We start from the raw sequence: 18,720 nt of genomic DNA on the forward strand, positions 1-18,720 counted from the left end.
AAACAAACAAACAAACAAAAAAACCCAAACCAACCAACCAAACGAACAAAAAAACCAACCGGGACTCTGCAGAGTCTTGCTGTGGCAGCTGTTGGGCCTTTCCTGCCCGGACCTTGAGGATCTCCATTTCACACAGACACGGTTGTATTTCACACTTAGTCAATTAGTGCTAATAGAACCGTGCTCGGTGCCTTTGTTGGGGATCTTTCCTTGGAGGCTCAGGAGACTTTTACAAGAAAGTGTTAATCATTCCCATTTTACAGGCAGGAAACCTGAGGCCAAGTGAGGTGGTGACTCAGTGGCAAAATTAGGACCTGAGTTTTCCTTGCAGTTGGCAATTGTCTCTCGTAATGACGGGATCATGCACTCACTCCTTCGCTGCATCAGAGTTAAATTACTGTCTAAGAAATGACATGTCAGGCAGGATCTACAGGAGTTGCTAGAGTGTTTGCCTGGCGTGTACAAAGCCCTGGGCTTGATCCCCAACACTTCATGAAAACAGGCACAGGGGCACATGCCTATAGCTATAGCACTCTGGTAGCGGGCAGGAGGATTGGAAGGTCAAGTTCATCCTTGGCTATATAGTGAGTGTAAAGTTAGCCTGGGATTCGTATATATATATGTACACACACACACACACACACACACACACACACACACACACACACACGCACACATCCAAAACCAACCACAGTTTTGACATCCTTTGAGAGTCTGGCTGTGTTATATCTAGCTACTTAAACCTCTAAAGACATAATACAGACTTTCAAAAACTGACAGTAGATCAAACATTTAATCTGAATAGAGCTTGAGGGAATTAAAAAAAAAAGTTTTCAACTCCCTATGAGGAAGATCAGCTTTCCTGTTCTCCGCTGGAGCAAGCCCTTAGAACCGTACAAACCACACTTACCCAGGACAAAAATAATATACAACCTGACGGCCCCATGACGTGGAAAATCCAATTACGGTTCACAAAAGCAAATCTTCATTTGACTGGAGCTGTGAAACTGTAGAGGTGTGTCGTAAAGGGACACGGGGCTGGGAAGATGGCTCGGTGGTTAAGGGCGCTTACTACTCTTCCACGGGACCCTGCATTCTGTTCATAGCACCCATGTTAGGGGTAAATTCAGTCTGAGGCGATCTGAAGCTTTCTCCTGCTTCTGCTTGTTGCACATCCCTACACACAGAAATATATACACATAATAAAAAAGAAAACAAAACATGTGAGGAATAGAAAAATACATCACTTTGTATCATGAGAACAACTTCAAAATCATCATGTGTGTGTATATATATGTGTGTATATATAGTGATGTATTTTCATGTACATATACACACATGTATATGTATATATATGCATACATATAAGTTTGCATGTGCCAGAGTGTATATGGTGTGTGTGTGTGTGTTCATATGCCTCTTTGCATCCATGTGTGTGCATACATGTGGAATGGCCAAGGACGTCTTCTGGGGTCTTTCTCAATCAATCACTACTTTATTAATCAAGACATGGCCAGTCTCGTTAATCTGGCTTGCTCTGGGAATCATGTGTCCCTGTCTTCTATGTGGAAATAACAGGGGGGCTACCATGCCGACAGAGTTTACATGGGTCGTGGGGATTTGAACTCAGGTCCTCTTGCTTCACCAGTTTTACCCTCTGAGTCTCTCCAGCCCCCAAACACAAACACATGGACATACACACACACATACACACACACACACACACACAAACAAATGAGTGTGTGCATGTATAGGTTCATGAATATACATATATTTTGAGACAGCATCTCCTATAGTTCGGTTGGTTTTGAACTATATAGCCATGGGTGACCTTGGACTTCAGATCCCCCTGCTTGCATCTCCCAAGTGCTGACCACATGACTCTCACACTTGTAATCTCTGCCCTGAGGATTCTGCAGGGGAGGATCAGGAGTTTAAGACTGACCTGGGCTACATAGAGATACCCTTTCTAAAGTCCCAAAACAAAACCAGGCACTGTTAATTATGAGACGACAATTCAAATAGACTGCGCAGGGCTTATACCACTCAGGAGTTAAGGGAAGGAATTTACAGCACAAAGTCTGTCTTTGTACAGGACTTGAACTGTACATTAAAGAAGGTAATAATAATAATGATGATGATGATATTAATAATAATATTTATGTAGCACTTTACACATTTCAAGTCCTTTCAGGCGACTGACTAGGTCTACTGTTAATTTCTGTTGATTCAGCAATGACATCAGTGGGGCGTCCTCTAGTGTGGCATTATGCTCTATGACATATGTGGCCATCTCATGAAGAGGAAGAGAAGCTAGAAAAAGAAGGCGGCGGGGGGGCGGGGGTATTGAGTGGATTTCTAATGCACTCTAAATACTAAGAAAATGTTTTGAGACTATAATATGGGGGCTGGGATGATGATGCAGTGGGTAAAGTGTTTGCTACCCAAGCTTGAGGGACATTCATTCTGATGCCCAGAAGCCACATTAAAAAAATAAAAAATAAAAAAGTCAGTGGCTGGAGCAATGGCTCAGTAGGTAAGAGTGCTTGCTGCTCTTGCAGAGGAGTCAAGACCAGTTCCTGGTGCCCACATCCAGCAGCTCACAAGCTCTGTAGCCTCAGCTCCAGGTGACCCAATGCACTCTTCTGGCCTCCAGGGGGACCTGAATTCACACTAAGTGTGAAGAGAGAGAGAGAGAGAGAGAGAGAGAGAGAAAGGGAGAGAGAGAGAAAGGGAGAGAGAGAGAGAAGAAAAGAAGAAGGAGGAGGAGGAGAAGAAGAAGAAGAGGAGGAGAGGAGAGGGAGAATAAAGTAAAATAAAAAGGACTTTGAAGAAATGCTGAATCAGTAGCCATATCTGTATTCCCAGTGTTCCTATAGCAAGATGGAAAGTGGAGATGAGGAGAGCCCCTGGGCTAGCCTGGTGTTATACAAGAGCAAAACACCAGAGACCTTCAGACAAGGTAGAGGGCAAGGACTCATACTAGAACCTAACCTTTGCTTTCCACCTGTGCCCCGCTCCTCCCCCTACACAGGTGTATGTGCACCTGCACATGCTATATACATATCCGTACACACACACACACACACACACACACACACACACACACACACACACACATTACAGCTGGAGAAGAGATGGCTCAGAGGACCCAGGTTCAATTCCCAGCACCCACATGGCAGCTCACAACTGTCTGTAACTCCTGTTCCAGGGGATCCGACACCTTCCACAGACATACATGCAGTTTAAAAAAAAAACAAACACCAATGTACATCAAATAAAAATAAATAAATTATTGAAAACTACATATTTTTTTTGGTTAAAATGAGACTACAGCCAGGGAAGTTGTGGCTAGAAAGGCGGAGTTCGGAAGCTTAAATGATAATAAGAAATTTCAAATCATCTCCCACTCTCTTGGATGTCCCAAGGCCACAAGAGGTGAAGCCCGTGATGTTGCATGTGTAACAATGATCCTTTCCTTTTGCTTGCATCGCTGGGGATCAGAACAAAGGCTCTGTGCATGTAAGAGGGGAGAGGTTTTTTTTTTTTTTAAACCGCTGAGCCACATCCCCAGCCCCCACAATGCTATTCTAGATCTGTGTTCAAAGAGTAGGCTGCGTCTATCAAAAAGCTCAAGCTGCAAACTTTCTTAAGACAAGCAGGAGAGAACAGAGCGGAATCATTAAGGGTGTGGAAAGATCCTCCCCGCTGCAAGCAGCATCAGTTTATTGCTGATCTGAAGTGCATGGCTGGCTTAAAGGTGGGCCAGAAACGAAGCCTTTGATGGTTTTATAAAGGGTCTCTGAGATGAGCTCTCCCCTGAGACAGGCAGGGAGGGCGGTGAACACGAGCGTCTCCTATTTAGACTTGGTTCTTACAAGTCTGACAGGTTCTTGGTACAATTATATAACTACATATACAGTTGGCATATGGAGATGAATGAGGTACTGTGCGTGTAATTACATGTAGCAAAATGTATCCTTTTATTTGGTGGGTACTTGCATCTTGCCATGAATAGTGTACTTAGAAATAATTAACATAAAGCATTAATTTAAAAAACAAAACAATTAAAAGTAGTTTGGCTTTCTTGAACTCAAAAAAAAAAAATAGATCTGGAATCTTCTCTCATTCCTTTTAGCACTTGGTGCCAAATTGTTCTGGAAGGCAGTCAACACACTCACACACACACACACACACACACACACACACACACACACACACGTCCCTCTGTTATTCATAACGTTTTGAATCAAAGAAAAGGCTTTACAAATTTCAAGTGTCTCAAAACTTTTGTGTGCTCTTAGATATTTGTAAGGCTGGCGGATCTGGACCCAGGGGGCTCGGCTCAAACTACTGTACCAACCAAGGACAATGCATGCAGTAAACCTAGACCCCATGTCCAGATCTAGCCAATGGACAGCACATTCTCCACAGTTGTGTGGAGAGCAGGGACTGACTCTGACATGAACTCTGGTGACCCCTGTTTGACCACTTTCTCTTCCAGAGGAGACTTAGTGGCACTCAGAGGAAGACTAAGCTGGGTACCAGGATGAGACCTGATAGGCTGTGATCATATAGTGGGGGAGGAGGTCCCTTTCTGTCACAATCCTAGGGGAAGTAAATAGGATGAAAGAGGGAGGGAGGGAGGGAGGGAGGGGAGAACAGGAAGATATAAGTGAGGGGATAACAATTGAGATGTAATCTGAATAAATTACGCAAATTTAAAAGAAAAGCCCCCCCCCTCTCCCTCTCCCACCCCCGAGACAGAACTCACAGAGATCCGCCTTCCTCTGCCACCAGAGTGCTGGGATTAAAGGCATGCACCAGTACCACCATGCCCGGCAGATTCAGATTCTTGTGAGAAGTCTTGCCTTGTTTAGTCTTGTTTTAAATAATACCCTTCAATAAATGACATTTTTCAGTTTAGAAAAAAATATTTCTTGCTGGGCATGGTGGCACACACCTTGGGGAGGCAGAGGCAGGGGCATCGCTGTGAGTTTGAGGCAAACTTGGTCTACAAAGCGAGTCCAGGACAGCCAAGGCTACACAGAAAAAACCCTGTCTTGAAAAAAAAAACCCAAATATTAGATAGGGTCTTACTTTGTATCTCTGGGTAGTCTAGACCTCAATGTGTAGTTTAAAATTTCCCAGGATTCGTGACAGTCCTCCTGCCCCCTGTGGCTCCGTAGATCACAGGAAGGCACCACCAAGCCAAGCCTGGAAGCATTCCTGATGGCTAATTCTTTCAAGGCATTAGTTTTAGTCTATAAGAACAGGGACTGTATTTGAATCTCTAGAGTCCAATGCCATGCATTTGCATTTCTTGGGATTTATCTAGGGAGGATCAGTTTCATAGGTATTACCCTATATAGCAGTTTCAGGGGGCCCCCAACCTTAATGGAGTTTTATAAGCTAAACATGGCTGCCGCCAAGAGGAGAATCTACAGTGCAAGGCCAACAGGGAAGGGCGAACTCCTCAAGATGGGTTACAATTTTCTCTAACATTTCTTAGTGTTATTGCGTCCCCAACAGAGTCTTGCCATCGCTCCTTACTAGCATCGTTTGTGTTGTTGGTCTTTTGAGACAAGGTCTCTTATAACAAGTCTGGCCCTCAAGTCCCTGAAAATGATCTTAAACTTCTTATTCTCCTGCCTTTACCTCCTGCTGGGATGACAGGTGTGCACCACCATGTCAGCTAAGCCCTAGTTTATTTTATTGTTTTGAGTAATAATAAAACAGCCACAGAAGACACGGAGGGATTCTGGGTTCCCGTATTACTTAATGTAGTTGCCTTTTCTGGTGCCAGGAAAGGATATCAGTTTGATCAGTTCTCTCACTTGATGACGGGGGCTTAATTTGGGGAGCTTGGGGTGGCAATTAGTCATGCATTGGGAACTGTGAGTGCTCTTCCCCTCAAGGGAGAAGCTAAACATTAAAAAAAAAATGACCGAATGCCTCTGGATTGTTTTTCTTATGCTTCGTTCAAAGTCATATCAATTATGTGTCTGTGTCAAGTTTTTCTTTTTTCTTTTTTGTCCTGGGTCAGAGCCATCTCTTCTCACACTGGGTTCTAGAAGGATCTGATCACTCATTGTGTTATCTTTGTGGGTGTTGATGGAGATAGAGGTCCTTAAACCCTTCCATTTTTGAAATACTTTCAAGCAGTTCGTAACTTTGCAAGTCCATTACATTCAGATGCCAGTGGTTGTCCAGGTTTTACAGTACTTTGAGTGAACATGGACTTGCAAGGAAAAAAAAAACCCACCAGTCTTTGAAATACTTATAATTTTTTCTTTATTAAATTTTAATGATGACGATGACTCTATGTGTGCGTGATGTGTGCAGTGGAGCACATGCCACAGCTAGTGGGTGGAGGTCAGAGGACAATTTTGTGGAGTCTGTTTTCTCCTTCACCCGCGTGGATGGATTCGGGGAATGAAATTCAAGTCGTCAGGCTTGCACAGTGGTGCTTTGCCCACTGAGCCACCCCACCATCTCTAAGCTGTTCTTTTATGGTCTATACTTGTTCTAAACATTTTAATTGGATTCTTCAAAATCTTGTCACATGTCTTTGCATTGTTTCTTCATTCACCCAAGATACTTTTTGATTAGTGAATTATCTCTTGAAATGAGAACATTTTGTTCCACTGGAGAAGTTATCTTAATTTTTTTTTCTCCCCTCTTCCTGGCTGAGGGCAATAAAGTTTGTATAACCCAAAAAACTCTTGATCGGAGAAATCTAAATTTTATTTCAATAAAGCTCAAGCTCTGGGCCACCCAATGTAAGCCAGGTTAACATGCAAAAGTATAAACATAACTAGAAACGGAACAATTGTATTTAATACCCGTCAAACTTATATCTAAAATATTGCCATGGATTCAGAGCTCTGAATTCCAACCAGATGTGTTTCCCTACTATTACACAGGTCATATATATTTCAGTTTTTAAAGTTCAAACCCAGGGGATCGACAGGATAATTAGATTGAGAACATCTGTGGTAAATCCATACCATTTCCCCGACCGTTCCCCACGAGAGGAAATTTGCTTGTTTTTATGCTCCCGCACATTTTGTCTAGCCACCTTTAGGCCAATCTTTTTTTTTTTTTTTAATTATTGCCAGTCACCGTACAAACGTTGATGGTCTCTAAAGTGCAAGATGGCGGGGGGGGGGGGGACCCCGGTAAGATCTAAGTGGGCTCTAGGTAGCAAAGGAGTAGCTTCCCTCCCTCTGGATGCCGGACAGGGCGTGGCCATATGCGCGGAGCTGGGGTGGGCACTTGCCCGGGCGGGGGGGCGGGGGACGACCCCGTGGACCCGAGTGTCGGGGAGCCGCTGCCCTCTACCGGGCGGTGCGATCGGAGCTGCAGAGCGGCCGCCCGCGCGTTCCAGCTCCCGCGCCTGACGCCCGGGGTAGCTTGCAGCCACCCGAGGTCCGCAGTGTCCGGCTTGGCGCCGCGTCACGGCATCCAGACTGGAGGCTGGCTCTGCGCCCCCTGATGCCCGCGCGCTCCCACGCACCTGCTTCGTGTGGCTCCTGCCGCTCAGAGGCTGCGACTTGGGATGCCGAGTGCAACCGGGTCCCGACCGCTCCATGGCACAGAGGCTTCTGACCGCAGTTGCAAGACCTGGGGACACTTGTATTCTTCAGATCTCGGGGGTCACTTTCACTTCCAAGCCCTTTCTCCAAACATATCGATCTCACTGCAGTCGAATAGCGCTAAACCCTCAAACTTGGCGCAGAGAGCAATTACTTTCCACTGTCATGTTTTGTGTTCCATAAGACGTTATTTACATATAATTTTCGAGATTAAGGAATTTGGGGATTTGTCTTAACTAATTACACGTTCAACGAAGTGCAGAAGAGTGAAAACACTGTGTTCCTACTGTTAAACTCTCTGGTGTGAATAAATCCATTAAAGATGATGATCCTAAAACGCGTGCTTTGGGGCCAGAAGGAAATGTAAAGAGAAATTCCTTTCCCCACTCCGGGTTTAAAAGTGAGCGTTTTCTCCCAACTTGGGAACACGCGCTCCGTTACGAGTGCATTGCACGCTTTCAAACTTTCTGCCTGCAAAGACCAGACGCGGAGCTCTGTGAACCACAGAGGAAGTTTCTTGAGTTGTGTCGCACAAGCATGGTTGGGGACAGAGCTAAGCTCCAAGACTTTCCCAGCTCTTGCTGAAGCTTGGAGCGGCTCTGTAGGGTGGAGGAGCCCGCTGCCACTTGCTGATGTGTTTCGGTGCAACTTGGGGGGGGGGGTGGCGCGGGGAGCGGTTTGCACCGAATGTGTGGCACGAGCGGCAGCCGAGGGTCCAAGGCTGGTGGTCAGGCCCCCCTTCACCACTACACAGTTGTACTTCCTTGAATACGAGAAACACTGTCCGTGACCGCTGTGGTCTGGAGGTCCCCCAGCTGGAGCGCACAGGGGACCGGAGTGAGATCACTCTCCAGCACAGGCGCGAAGGATGGGCGGTGGGTCTGGGCCACCGGCTTTGCAGGTGGCCTTCGCACGCTCGGCTCGCGCCGTGCAAAAAAAAAAAAAAAAAGAAAAGAAAAGAAAAGAAAAAAAAGAGCGCTGCAGCCCGCACACCGCTGCAGCTGCGCAGCCCACCGTCCCCCACGCAAGGCAAGGGGGAGGGGGGAACTTTATCCCACAGCGATGCCCACCAGCGATCGCGACCTTTTACGGGGAGAGGGGGGGAACCCTTTAGGTGAGCTGCAGGGTCCCGAGGAGACCCTGTAGCGCCCCCTCGAGGCCGGGCCGCAGCAGGGTCGCAGCGCGGCCAGGGGAGGGGGGCTTGTTGGCGGGGCGCGCGGGAAAAAGGGTGAGGGGTCGCGAGGGCCCCGGATGCCCGCGCTCAGGCTGTGGAGAGAGAGCGCGGCGCGCGCGCGTCCAGCCCGCCGCCGCCGCCGCCGCCGCCGCCGCCGCGTTTCCCTCAGGCTCCCGACTCCACGGCTGAGGCGGTGGCGGCGGCGGCGGCGGCAGCGGCGGCGGCGGCGGCGGCGGCGCCGTGAGGAAGGAGTCCGCGTCCGCGGTGGCTGAGGCGGCGGCCGGCTCCAGGCCGGGTTTTGGCGCCCGCCCGCCTGCTGCCTCCTGGCGGCTCCTGAACTCCAGCCCCCTCTCTATCAGCCTCTCACTCCGTCTCAATATGTCTCAAGATGGCGGCCAATGTGGGATCGATGTTTCAATATTGGAAGCGCTTTGATTTACAGCAGCTGCAGGTCAGGCTTCTCGGCGCTCGGCCTCTCGCCCGGGGGGTGAGGGCTGCGGGCGGTCGCGGCCTCCCTCAGGAAGGAGGGTGACACTCCGGGCTGCCAGGCCCTGGCGGGGGTGCTGAGGCGACGGGGGAAAGCAGGAGGGGGGTGCCGGGAGAAGAGCGGGGCCGAGTCGGCGACGAGTCCCTCGGGCTCCCCGGCTCTCATTGATCACTCGGCTTGATCAGAAATTGATCCTCTTTGTTCAATTCATCGATCAGCCCAAGATGGCGCCGGAGCCGCCAGCCGCCACCAACATCTTTGCCCCCCGGTGTCTGCCCCCTTCAACCCCGGAGGGTGTCTTCCTCCCCCACCATCATCGCCATCATCATCATCATCATCCTCGTCGCCGCCGACCCCGCGCGCTGTCGTTGTCGCGGGACCCCGGCGGAAAGGAGGGGGGGAGCGGCGGTCGTCCCCCCCCACACGGGGGCTCAGTGGGAAACTCGCGCGCTAAAGAGGGGGACGCGCCACGGGGTGGCTCTGGTGGGGTGGCGGGGTTGCAAAGAAGGGGAGCTGCGGGACGCTAGTCGCCCCCCGCCAGTCACGTCCTTCCTTCTCCCCCGGGCTCAGCCCCGGCGTATTCCCGGGGAAAGTTTGTGGGGAGTTGCTGGTGGGGGGTGAAGCGCCTGTCTCTCTCTCTGTCTCTCTCTTTCCTCTGTCTCCTAGAGGAGAGAGTCGCGGACCGCCGCCGCCGCCGCCACTGCCCCGCCGGCGCGGCGGAGCTGGAGCTGGTGGCGCTGTGGTGCCGCCGGCTCCGGGGGAGGGTCAGATCGGCCACCGGCGGCTGGCGGCGGCGGCGACGGCCAGGCTGGCGGGTGGCTCCTTGTCGTGGAGGCGGCGGGTGGCTTGGAGCTCCCGGCAGCTCCTCGGTCGCTCCCCTAGGGCCCAGCCGCCGCCACCTTTCCTCTTTCCACTACTCCCGTAAGGGATTGTCAACCGGTGTCGACCCGACCCGGGGACCGGCTTCCCAGTGTGGCGGGTCCCTCCCCCCACCCCGTTTGTTTACGTCCCGGGGCCAACCCGCAAGCCCCGCGCTCTTTTGTGTGTCTGCTGCGTGAAAGTGACTGCGGAGCTGGATCTGTCCCCTTTTCCTGCGCCCGGGGACTTCCCCGGGAAGGGGTTGTGGGGGAAGCTTTCGGAGGGGAAAAGTTGGCTTGCGGGGGACGCCGGTGGGTCGCGCAGTGTGTGGGATCGGCCCCGGAGGAGAGGGAAGGTGCTGGAGGAAGACTGCAACTTTCCTCCGAGCGCAGGCCCTTGCGTGACCCGGTCTCGGGGCGCTTTTTCTCCTGGGTCACCGAACGGTGCAGACAGACTCAGCTGCTCTTCTCAGGGACTTCCAGGGCTCCCCCCTCGGTGACCCGTCGCTTGCATCACTCCAGCCCCTCACTCTCTTTCGCGGAGGGGTGTGTTCTGTCCTCTCTGCAAAGGGGCCCCTGGAGCTATGGAGCGCGCCGCAGGTCCGCTCCAAGCTGCCTTCTCCAGCCCGGTTCTCGAAAGCAAAGCCCCGGGGCCCCCACTGGACTGTGCGGAGACTGATTGTGGTTCCCCATCGCCTCGAGGGGATGGTACCGGGGCTTCCCAATCCGCGGCGGAGTTGCCTGCGTGCCCAGAGGATGCTACCCTGCCTGCCACCCCTCATCTGAATCAGCTGCTCGCCCTCGGGGTCCTCCCTGCTAGTGCTAGCTCCGCGTTCGCTGCGCCTGGACAGCCCCGGGATTCTGCCAGGTGGATGTTGTGCGTAGCCGGCGCCAAGTTGAAGGTGAGCGGCAAATGAGCCCTGAGAGCTTTGGTTTTTGGGGACACGGGAGAGGGACAGAGGGGGACAGTCTTCTGGTCCGTAGCAGCAGTTTTGCACTGTGTGTGTGTGTGTGTGTGTGTGTGTGTGTGTGTGTGTGTGTGAATGAGTGTGAGAGATGTTCCATAACATCTCCAGGGAACCGCCTTTGCTCCCAACTCTAAAGTGTGCTTGAACGTGAACTTGGGTGAACTTTCCTAACCCGGAGGACTGGTGATATTTATTAACCCACAACACCCTTCGGAGTCTGAAACAAACGAACTCCACAAGTAGGCCTGTAGGGAACGAAGCCGATTGGATTAAAACACAGCATAAGAGGAGCGAAACAACTTTAATTGTGCTTGCTTTTTCTGCCCTTGCCTACGTGAGAACGTTAAGGCGGACTCACCCTCGTTATGAAATTTCCTCCCATTTCTCTCTTAACTAGGAAGACTATGTGAAATATGTATTGCTGATAAGATTAAAACTTAAAGAAGTTTGAGTATTTATTGACTAAAATGGATTACTCCATAGTCTATTGTGTAAATTAGATTCCTGAATATAATGAACACAGCCGGATGGCATTTTTTTGATTAATTGGTCTACCCTATTTTAGTAAAAATAGCTCCCTTTTACCATAATTTAATTCCTGTGCTTACTGTAAAACCCGTTGTGGAATATTAAGAAACAAACCTTAATATTCACCCCCCCCTGTGACATCCTAGTTTAATATCAGTAAAGTTCCTTTATTAAGCATTCCCAAAGAAGGCCAGAAAAATGATTTGGTTTCTTGAGAATTGTTAGACTTTATGAACTTGGTGTATATTAATGTCGTGTGCTCCGTCACCTCCACATTGATTAGCCTTGGGGGGCGGTCATCTTGAGGGCATAAACAAATGGCTTCATTGAAAGTTTCCCTTATGGTTGACACGCAAGAACTTTATGTGGATCTTAAAACTCCCACAAACAAAACCCTTTGTTAAGCACTGTTCTTGTCACAGAGCCTATTGCCTTTTGGTAGATAACGATTTGGCCTTAGGTGGTTTCAACTGTGTCACTGGATGGCAAGTTTGAAAGCCTTATTTGAACTGGGAATGCCAAAGGTCAAGTGCGAGTCTGGATTGCTCCTTTGTCTATGTGGAAGCCGCTCCAGGGATTCTGAACTGGCATCTCCTGGAGGTTGCTCTGTTGTCACCTGTGGGGACCTGGAGACCTGGGTGGGAATTCTTTGGGATACCGGGAAGGTGGGGTGTAGGTCTTCGCTCAGTCTCTCTGGAGTGGCGTGCCTTAGGTAAATGCAGCTGGACTAAACACTGCTCCAGCGCCCAGAGGACTGTGCTCCTGGTCCCTGCTTCCTGAGCCTTAGGACCACCCCGGGAACTCGGAGTGGATGTCTGCCCCTGGAGAGAGTTTCTGAAAACTGGCCTGTTTTAGTTTCTCATCCCCAACCAAGGCTCGTCCTTCGGGAAGTTAGCGTGCCCTGGTGTTGCTAAGACGAGTTGAACAAGTTTTGATCCTGTCCCAGACTTGTAAAAACCAACCTTTTTTTTTTAAAAATAAGAAAAACACCATTGTATAACTTTATCTTTTAAGTACATGTTTGAAAAGAGGTATATTTTAACTCTTGTAACTTGTTTTTGGATTAGTGGAACCCTGACTATTTGGAGGCATGAGGCCTGCCTGTGGGTGTATCTCTTTGGGGGGGGTGCGTTCACTGTAGTGTAACCCGTTCTTTTTTTGAGAATCCTCTGCAAAAGTGAACTTTGAAAATGTTCTCTCCCCAAATCAGAAAATGAATTCAGTTTTTGCTCTTAGTCTATTTTCTGGTTGTTTTTGTTTTCTAAATGTATGGAAGTGTTCGTGTGTGTGTGTGTGTGTGTGTGTGTGTGTGTGTGTGTGTGTGTGTATATATTTCCAGGAGCCCAATACTGCTCCTTGTAGTAAGTATGGTAATTTCAATTAAAATCTCTTGCCTACTGCCTTTGGTAAGGTAATGGAGGAACAAATGATGCAGGGCACTCCTGGTTTTTTTCTTTCTTGGTTCTTTTAATATGGGTGGCTTAAGAGACTGGGTGTGGGGAGGGTTATTATCAGTTGCTCAAAGCTTTTGCCTGGGTGAAACCCGTACTTTTTTTTTTTTTTTTTTTAGAGGCACAAATTCGTGCAAGGATGAAATAAATGCAGTAGTTCTTGATGCAGTTGGGTGCATGGAAATTGTTTGGCCTGTGTCTTCTGACAATACTCAGGTCTAAGTCGGATAGGGGAACAAACAGCTCTGTCTTCCCAAAAATTATCCTCTCCCAATCCATCGGCTGACCTGCAGTCTGTGCAACCCCACTGAGCCTCAGACATTCGGTAGTTTTAAAAGTCCCTTCTCAGTTGATAGTTAAGGAAGCTTATCGATGGTCAGGGCTTTTCTCGAGGTTGTAGAAAAAGCAAGGCCAGGGACAGAAGTCCTATGTTTGTCTCTATCCCGTAGTGAAATGAAGGAAAGACAGATTAGTTAGGAGAAAATTGTCTGTTGTTTTAGGAGAAATTTCACCATATGAAAAATCTTTCAGAGCTAGGCTCCATTCTTTCTCTTGGTTCCTTTTATCGTTTACGAAAATTTCACGTATCTTGCTGGTCCATAACACAAATGCCCCATCAAGTCGCTGTAGTAAGCTATTGTGATATATTGGCTCGTAAGTGACTATAGGAATTATTTTAAATTTATTACATAGTTTTAAAGTACATTTGCCCTTCCCAAGAAAAGTCTGATTTTTATTAGTCATTGTCAGTGGCAGAATGTCTCTCCCTCGTCTTTTTGTTTTGTCTGAAGCTCTGGGTTATTGCTGCTGCTGAGAGATAGTTTTGGTTTCAGTTGAAATTCCCCTGCCTCTGATTGTTTAAACCAGACCTTTAATCTTATTTTAACATATTTTAACCATTCAAAAAAAAAAAACCTGGAAGACTTGTTTGGTGTAAGTAGCAACCAAATGTAGTTTAAACACTCGAGCAATTCTGGTATCTAATTGGAAACAGGTGGGGCTCTTGGACTCTTGAACAGGAGTCTGACCGGAGTAGCCAAATGGAGGGACACTTACTGCTAGTGGTTATTCATTTTGTTGGCCTTTCCTTGTCCCACTTTACTGTTCACCTGGACATCCTAGTCATGTCTGAGAGAAAAAGGATCTCAGAGGTAGTAATTGATCAAGTGTCCCGTTCCCCCCCCCCCCAAAGGTGTCTCTGCATAGCCCTAGCTGTCCTGGAACTCAGAGCGGGTTGGCCTCAAACTCAGAGATCTGCCTGCTTTAGTTTACTGAGTGCTGGGATTAAAGGTACACATTACTACTTTTGGTTCAGCCATGACTTTATTTTATTTTAATCCGAGCGTATGCTTACATAGTATGATGGCTTGATGGTGATTTAAGTTCAGGGACAAGATACTTTGCCTAAAACTTCTACATGTAATGATAGAATCTTTCATTGAACGCCTTAAGGAAATTAACTTGGTCCAGGGTGTATTTCACTAACATAGCAGTGCCAGAGTTCCCTGAACTGTTTGACATTTTTCTGTTTCAGTTTTTAGGGTGTGCTCCTGAAAGCCACTTGGTGGCTTTGGTTTCTGTCTGTTTCAAGTCAGCTTCTCCTGTGTGTGTAGTTACTGGATTTTTCTAAGGATCATTTGGAGTTGTTGGTCTTGCTCACATTTTTGGCTTTCCTTAGTTGTGTTGGGTCCCGCTTTTAAAATAATTTATTGGTAGGATCTTTATAGTGCAAGCTGACCTCAAATTCACAGCATTCCTCCTGCTCCCCCCCCCCCCCAAATGTTAACATTATGACATGGACCGCTGTGCTTAGTTTGCCCTGTCTCTCTTTTTACGCTGGGTTCTGAGAAAGTTGGTGAACAGAGTTTTAATTTTTTTTGGCCAGCAAAAGGAGTGTCCTTGCAGGAAGGGACCTGAGATTGAGGGAACCTGTGTTATTGGCCTCAATAGTGCTGTGCCCAGAATGCTTCTGAGTCCCTAAAAAGTGCTATGGTACACCTGGTTCACATTAAATGCCATGGTTTAAAAAAGAAAATAAAATCTGAGGATGAGCAGGGCTGTTTGAAAGATGCCTAGTTTGTTGTAAACCTCTTCAAGATTTTTAAGGCTATGCCTGTCATAATGGCACACAACTTTAGTCCCAGCACTCTGAAGTCTAAAGCAGGTAAGTCTCTGAGTGTGTGGCCAGCCCCGTCTGTATAGTGAGCTCAAGTGAGACCCTGTCTGAAAAACAGACAAACAAACAGAAGACTTCTAGGGCTGTGGGTGGCAGGTAGATGGATTGCCTAGCATATGAGAATCAAAAGCTTCCATCCCCAGCAACTGAAAAAAAGTTACAGTAAAGAAAAGATGTCAATTTCTTCATTTTCATCTGAAATTTTCCCTTACTGTTGGAGGCCCCAAGCCTTTGGCAGGATTTTTGTGTTTAATAGAGCCTTGGGCCATGGGAAATGGGGTAAGAGGATGTGGGGTTGGAGGAGTTGTCTTTCTATGAGAGGAAAGGTAATCAGACAGGAGGCCACCGGGAAGACACGCTGCAGAACCAGGAAGCAGTAGCCGTGCAGGAGATTCACATGGAGTAAAAGCGGCCAGGTCCTATGTCCTTCCGTCACAGCGTCCTTGAAGCAAAGTGGGGGGAAGCAGGCCACACTTTTCCAAGACCCCTGAGTCTGCAGCCCAGGCTGCCTCTGTTCACCCTTGTTTGAAATCGGGGATGCTCTCGAGTGTTTGATTTATGCAGTCAGTGCTGGAGGAAATTACCAGAGCTTAAACTCTGAACTGCCAAGTAGCTGGTTCTTTTTCACATTACCTTGAGTGACGCTGCAGAGCTGTCGCCGTACTTGCTCAATAAGGAAACGCAGTTAACATTGTAAAGAGTTGCCTATGATTGCTTGCAAGGCATCACCAGTTTGGTTAAGGGAGAGACAAATGGACAAATTAGCTCTTTTCTTAAGTGAATATTGCAAAATGTGGAACGTCGGAATGCCGTTCATACTGTCATTAAAATGTATTTGGGCGTTGACAGCTTTTTTTTTTTTTAAAGATGGAAGAGGCTCTCAGATCCTTTCCACCGGGCATATGAACAAAATAAAATCACGACCGAGGGGGTAGTGCGGAGAGCCTGCTGCTGTGCACCAGGCTGGAGGCTCCACACCCAACACCATTTACACCTGTAAATCCCAGTACTGGAGAGGTAGATGAGGGATGAATACATAGAGTTTGAGGGCAGCCTGAGCTAAGTGAGACCCTGAGTGGAAAAACAAAACAAAACAAAACAGAACAAAACAAAACAAAACAAAAAACCCATAAACCAAACCCACAGCCCAAGAGCTTCTTGCCACTTGCTGTCTTGTAAGCAAGGTAGTGTTCTTTCAGTTGGGTTTTCCTCCCTAATAAATTATGATGTTTGTTTTCTAACATAGTTTGATGTTTTAAAGATTCAAAAGCATGTGAACTCATCTTAAGTGCCACTACTAGATTGTTCTTTGGGACCTCTGAGTCCTTTGGTTTACTGCCATGTTCCCTCCTGTTGACTCTGTTAAGTATGATTTGATGAAAGTTAGTAAAATGGGAGGTGGTTCAGTGAGGAAGAGCACTGGCTGTGAAAGCCAAGGGAACCTAGTTTAAATCCTTAGCAGCTACTTAGAAATAGGGCCTGGGGAGCATACCTGGAACTCCAGGTGGTGGGGGAGGCGACTGGCTGATCCCCAGGGCTCCCCAGTGAGCCTAGCCTAGACATAAGCCTCTGGCTCAGTGAGAGATCTGTCTCCAAAAATAAGCTGGAGAGGGAGAGCGAGAGACACCTGCCTTCTTCCCTCTGCCTCTGGATTGAATGCCTGTACACACAGGCGCTATATAACACACACACACACACACACACACACACACACACAGAGAGAGAGAGAGAGAGAGAGAGAGAGAGAGAGAGAGAGAGAGAGAGAGAGTTTTAAGTTAATAAATGACATAGAAGGCAAACTATTGTTTAAAAGTTACATTTATTCGTTGTGCCTGTGTGTAAGAGGTCAGGGCACAGGACAGCTTGGAATGGAGGTCTTTCCGCCATGCGGCTCCCAGAGATGAAACTCAGGTGGTCAGGCTTGGTGGTGAGTGGCTGAACCATCTCTCTGGGCCTGGAAGGCAAACTCATTTTTTGAGAGCCCAGAGCTGGGAGGCTCAGCAAGGCCTGGGGCAGTTGAGTAAGGATGGGCTACGTGGAGCCGCCCTTAGCCTTCTCAAGGTAGCCCCAAGGACTGTCACCTTTGCCTGTCATTTCTTACCCTGCTCCTGCCCTGCCAGGTCTGTCATCTTCAGGGTTATGACAACTGTTTTTGTTTTAAACTAAGTATTTGTGGAACTTCATTATTTTGAAATTTTTAGAAGGTAAGATGTAAATGAAAATTTAAATTACAACTTGAGGGAATTGGACATTACAACTTTTTTTTTTTTTTATTGATGAGGTTTGGAAATGATTTTGTTTTTTTTTCCCTTGGAGACAGCTACATTCCTTTGCTCTCATCGTCATTTTCTTGCGTCACTTTATAAGGCATGACAGATACTAGTTAAACAAATATATTTAAAAATTGTTGTTGCTTAACTCTTTTTTATTGTTAAAATGTGTGAAATGTGCCTATCGGCGTGTGTGTGTGTGTGTGTGTGTGTGTGTGTGTGTGTGTGTGTATGTGTGTGTGTGTGTGTGTGCGCGCGTGCGTGCGTGCGTGCGTGCGTAGGTTAGAGTACATCTTTCAGGGGTTAGCTTTCTCTTTTATCTGTGGGTGTGTGGGTTCTGGGATCAAACTCAGGTCTTTAGGCTTCCATGACAAGGACTTTTTTTTTTTACCTGCTAAGCTATCTTTCTGGCACAATTTGTCTTTTATATTTTGATCCTCTTACCTCCGCGTCTTCAGCAGATATCAGCAGAGCGTACTGTCATAACTAGCCATTTTATGCTTTGAGACAGGGTTCCAGGCTGACTGTATAGCCAAGAATGCCTCTCAACTCCTGATCTTCCTGCTTCTACCTCCCAAGGGCTGTGGTTCTAGGGGAACCTCAGCTGCAGGCTTGTGCTCTTTCCTGTCTGGTTTTTCTCCATGCTAGATGGCCTAGACCCTGAACTGGTGTGATTCCATATTCTACTGATTTGGACTGCCTTCACCAAGAGCAGCCCACGCGGGGGAAGGGGGTGGGGGAGACCCCAAAAACCCCAAACCAAAAAACTATGTGTCCCAGCACACAGACCTTAAATTCCAAACAGGGCTGTAGTTACTTTCTTTGTCACAACTGCGAGGCTTTGGACCAGAAAATCATGGCCGCGGGAGCCAGTGCCTGAATGCTCACTCACTGACTTGCGTATTTCAGTTTTACCTCAGTTTCTTGCTTTCGCAACAGCCCGTGCTCTCATATCTCCCAGCCAAGTGGGAGACAGGTTCAAGTTGGGATCATGTTTCTGCTCGGTAGGCAAGTGTGGGAATCCTGGAGCCAGACAGGAAGCCTGGCTGCTGCAAGATGCCTCTTTCAGGTGCGGAGGTCCCGCAGTCTCTGCAAGGAGCACAGGGACCTATGCTGGGGCTGGGCGCCTTATCCGCCTCTGCCGTGCTGTGGTACAGTGTCACCTGGCCATCCTAGAGGGAAGGAATTGCCTCTCGAGAATTCTCCACTCC

General features: G+C 48.0%; 1 protein-coding gene across 12 annotated transcripts in view; it reads left to right on the top strand.

The window, feature by feature from the left end:
• CUX1 (cut like homeobox 1) overlaps window positions 1-18,720 on the top strand; it is a 346,720-nt gene that overhangs the window by 5,111 nt on the left and 322,889 nt on the right. For 2 of the 12 annotated variants that reach the window (XM_084764551.1, XM_084764553.1), the window contains exon 1: window positions 8,948-9,223. The exons of 1 other annotated variant lie outside the window; for it this stretch is intronic. In XM_084764551.1, the coding sequence (XP_084620677.1) occupies window positions 9,161-9,223 (63 nt within the window). In that variant the 5' untranslated portion in view covers window positions 8,948-9,160. Of the gene's footprint in view, window positions 1-8,946; window positions 9,224-9,960; window positions 11,019-16,984; window positions 17,167-18,720 lie in introns of those variants that run through there. 9 more of the 12 variants (XM_084764550.1, XM_084764545.1, XM_084764546.1 and 6 more) reach the window with 9 other exon arrangements.

The sequence above is a fragment of the Acomys minous genome (assembly GCF_964271855.1).
Source record: "Acomys minous genome assembly, chromosome: 16".
In the NCBI taxonomy this organism is placed as follows: Eukaryota; Metazoa; Chordata; class Mammalia; order Rodentia; family Muridae; genus Acomys; species Acomys minous.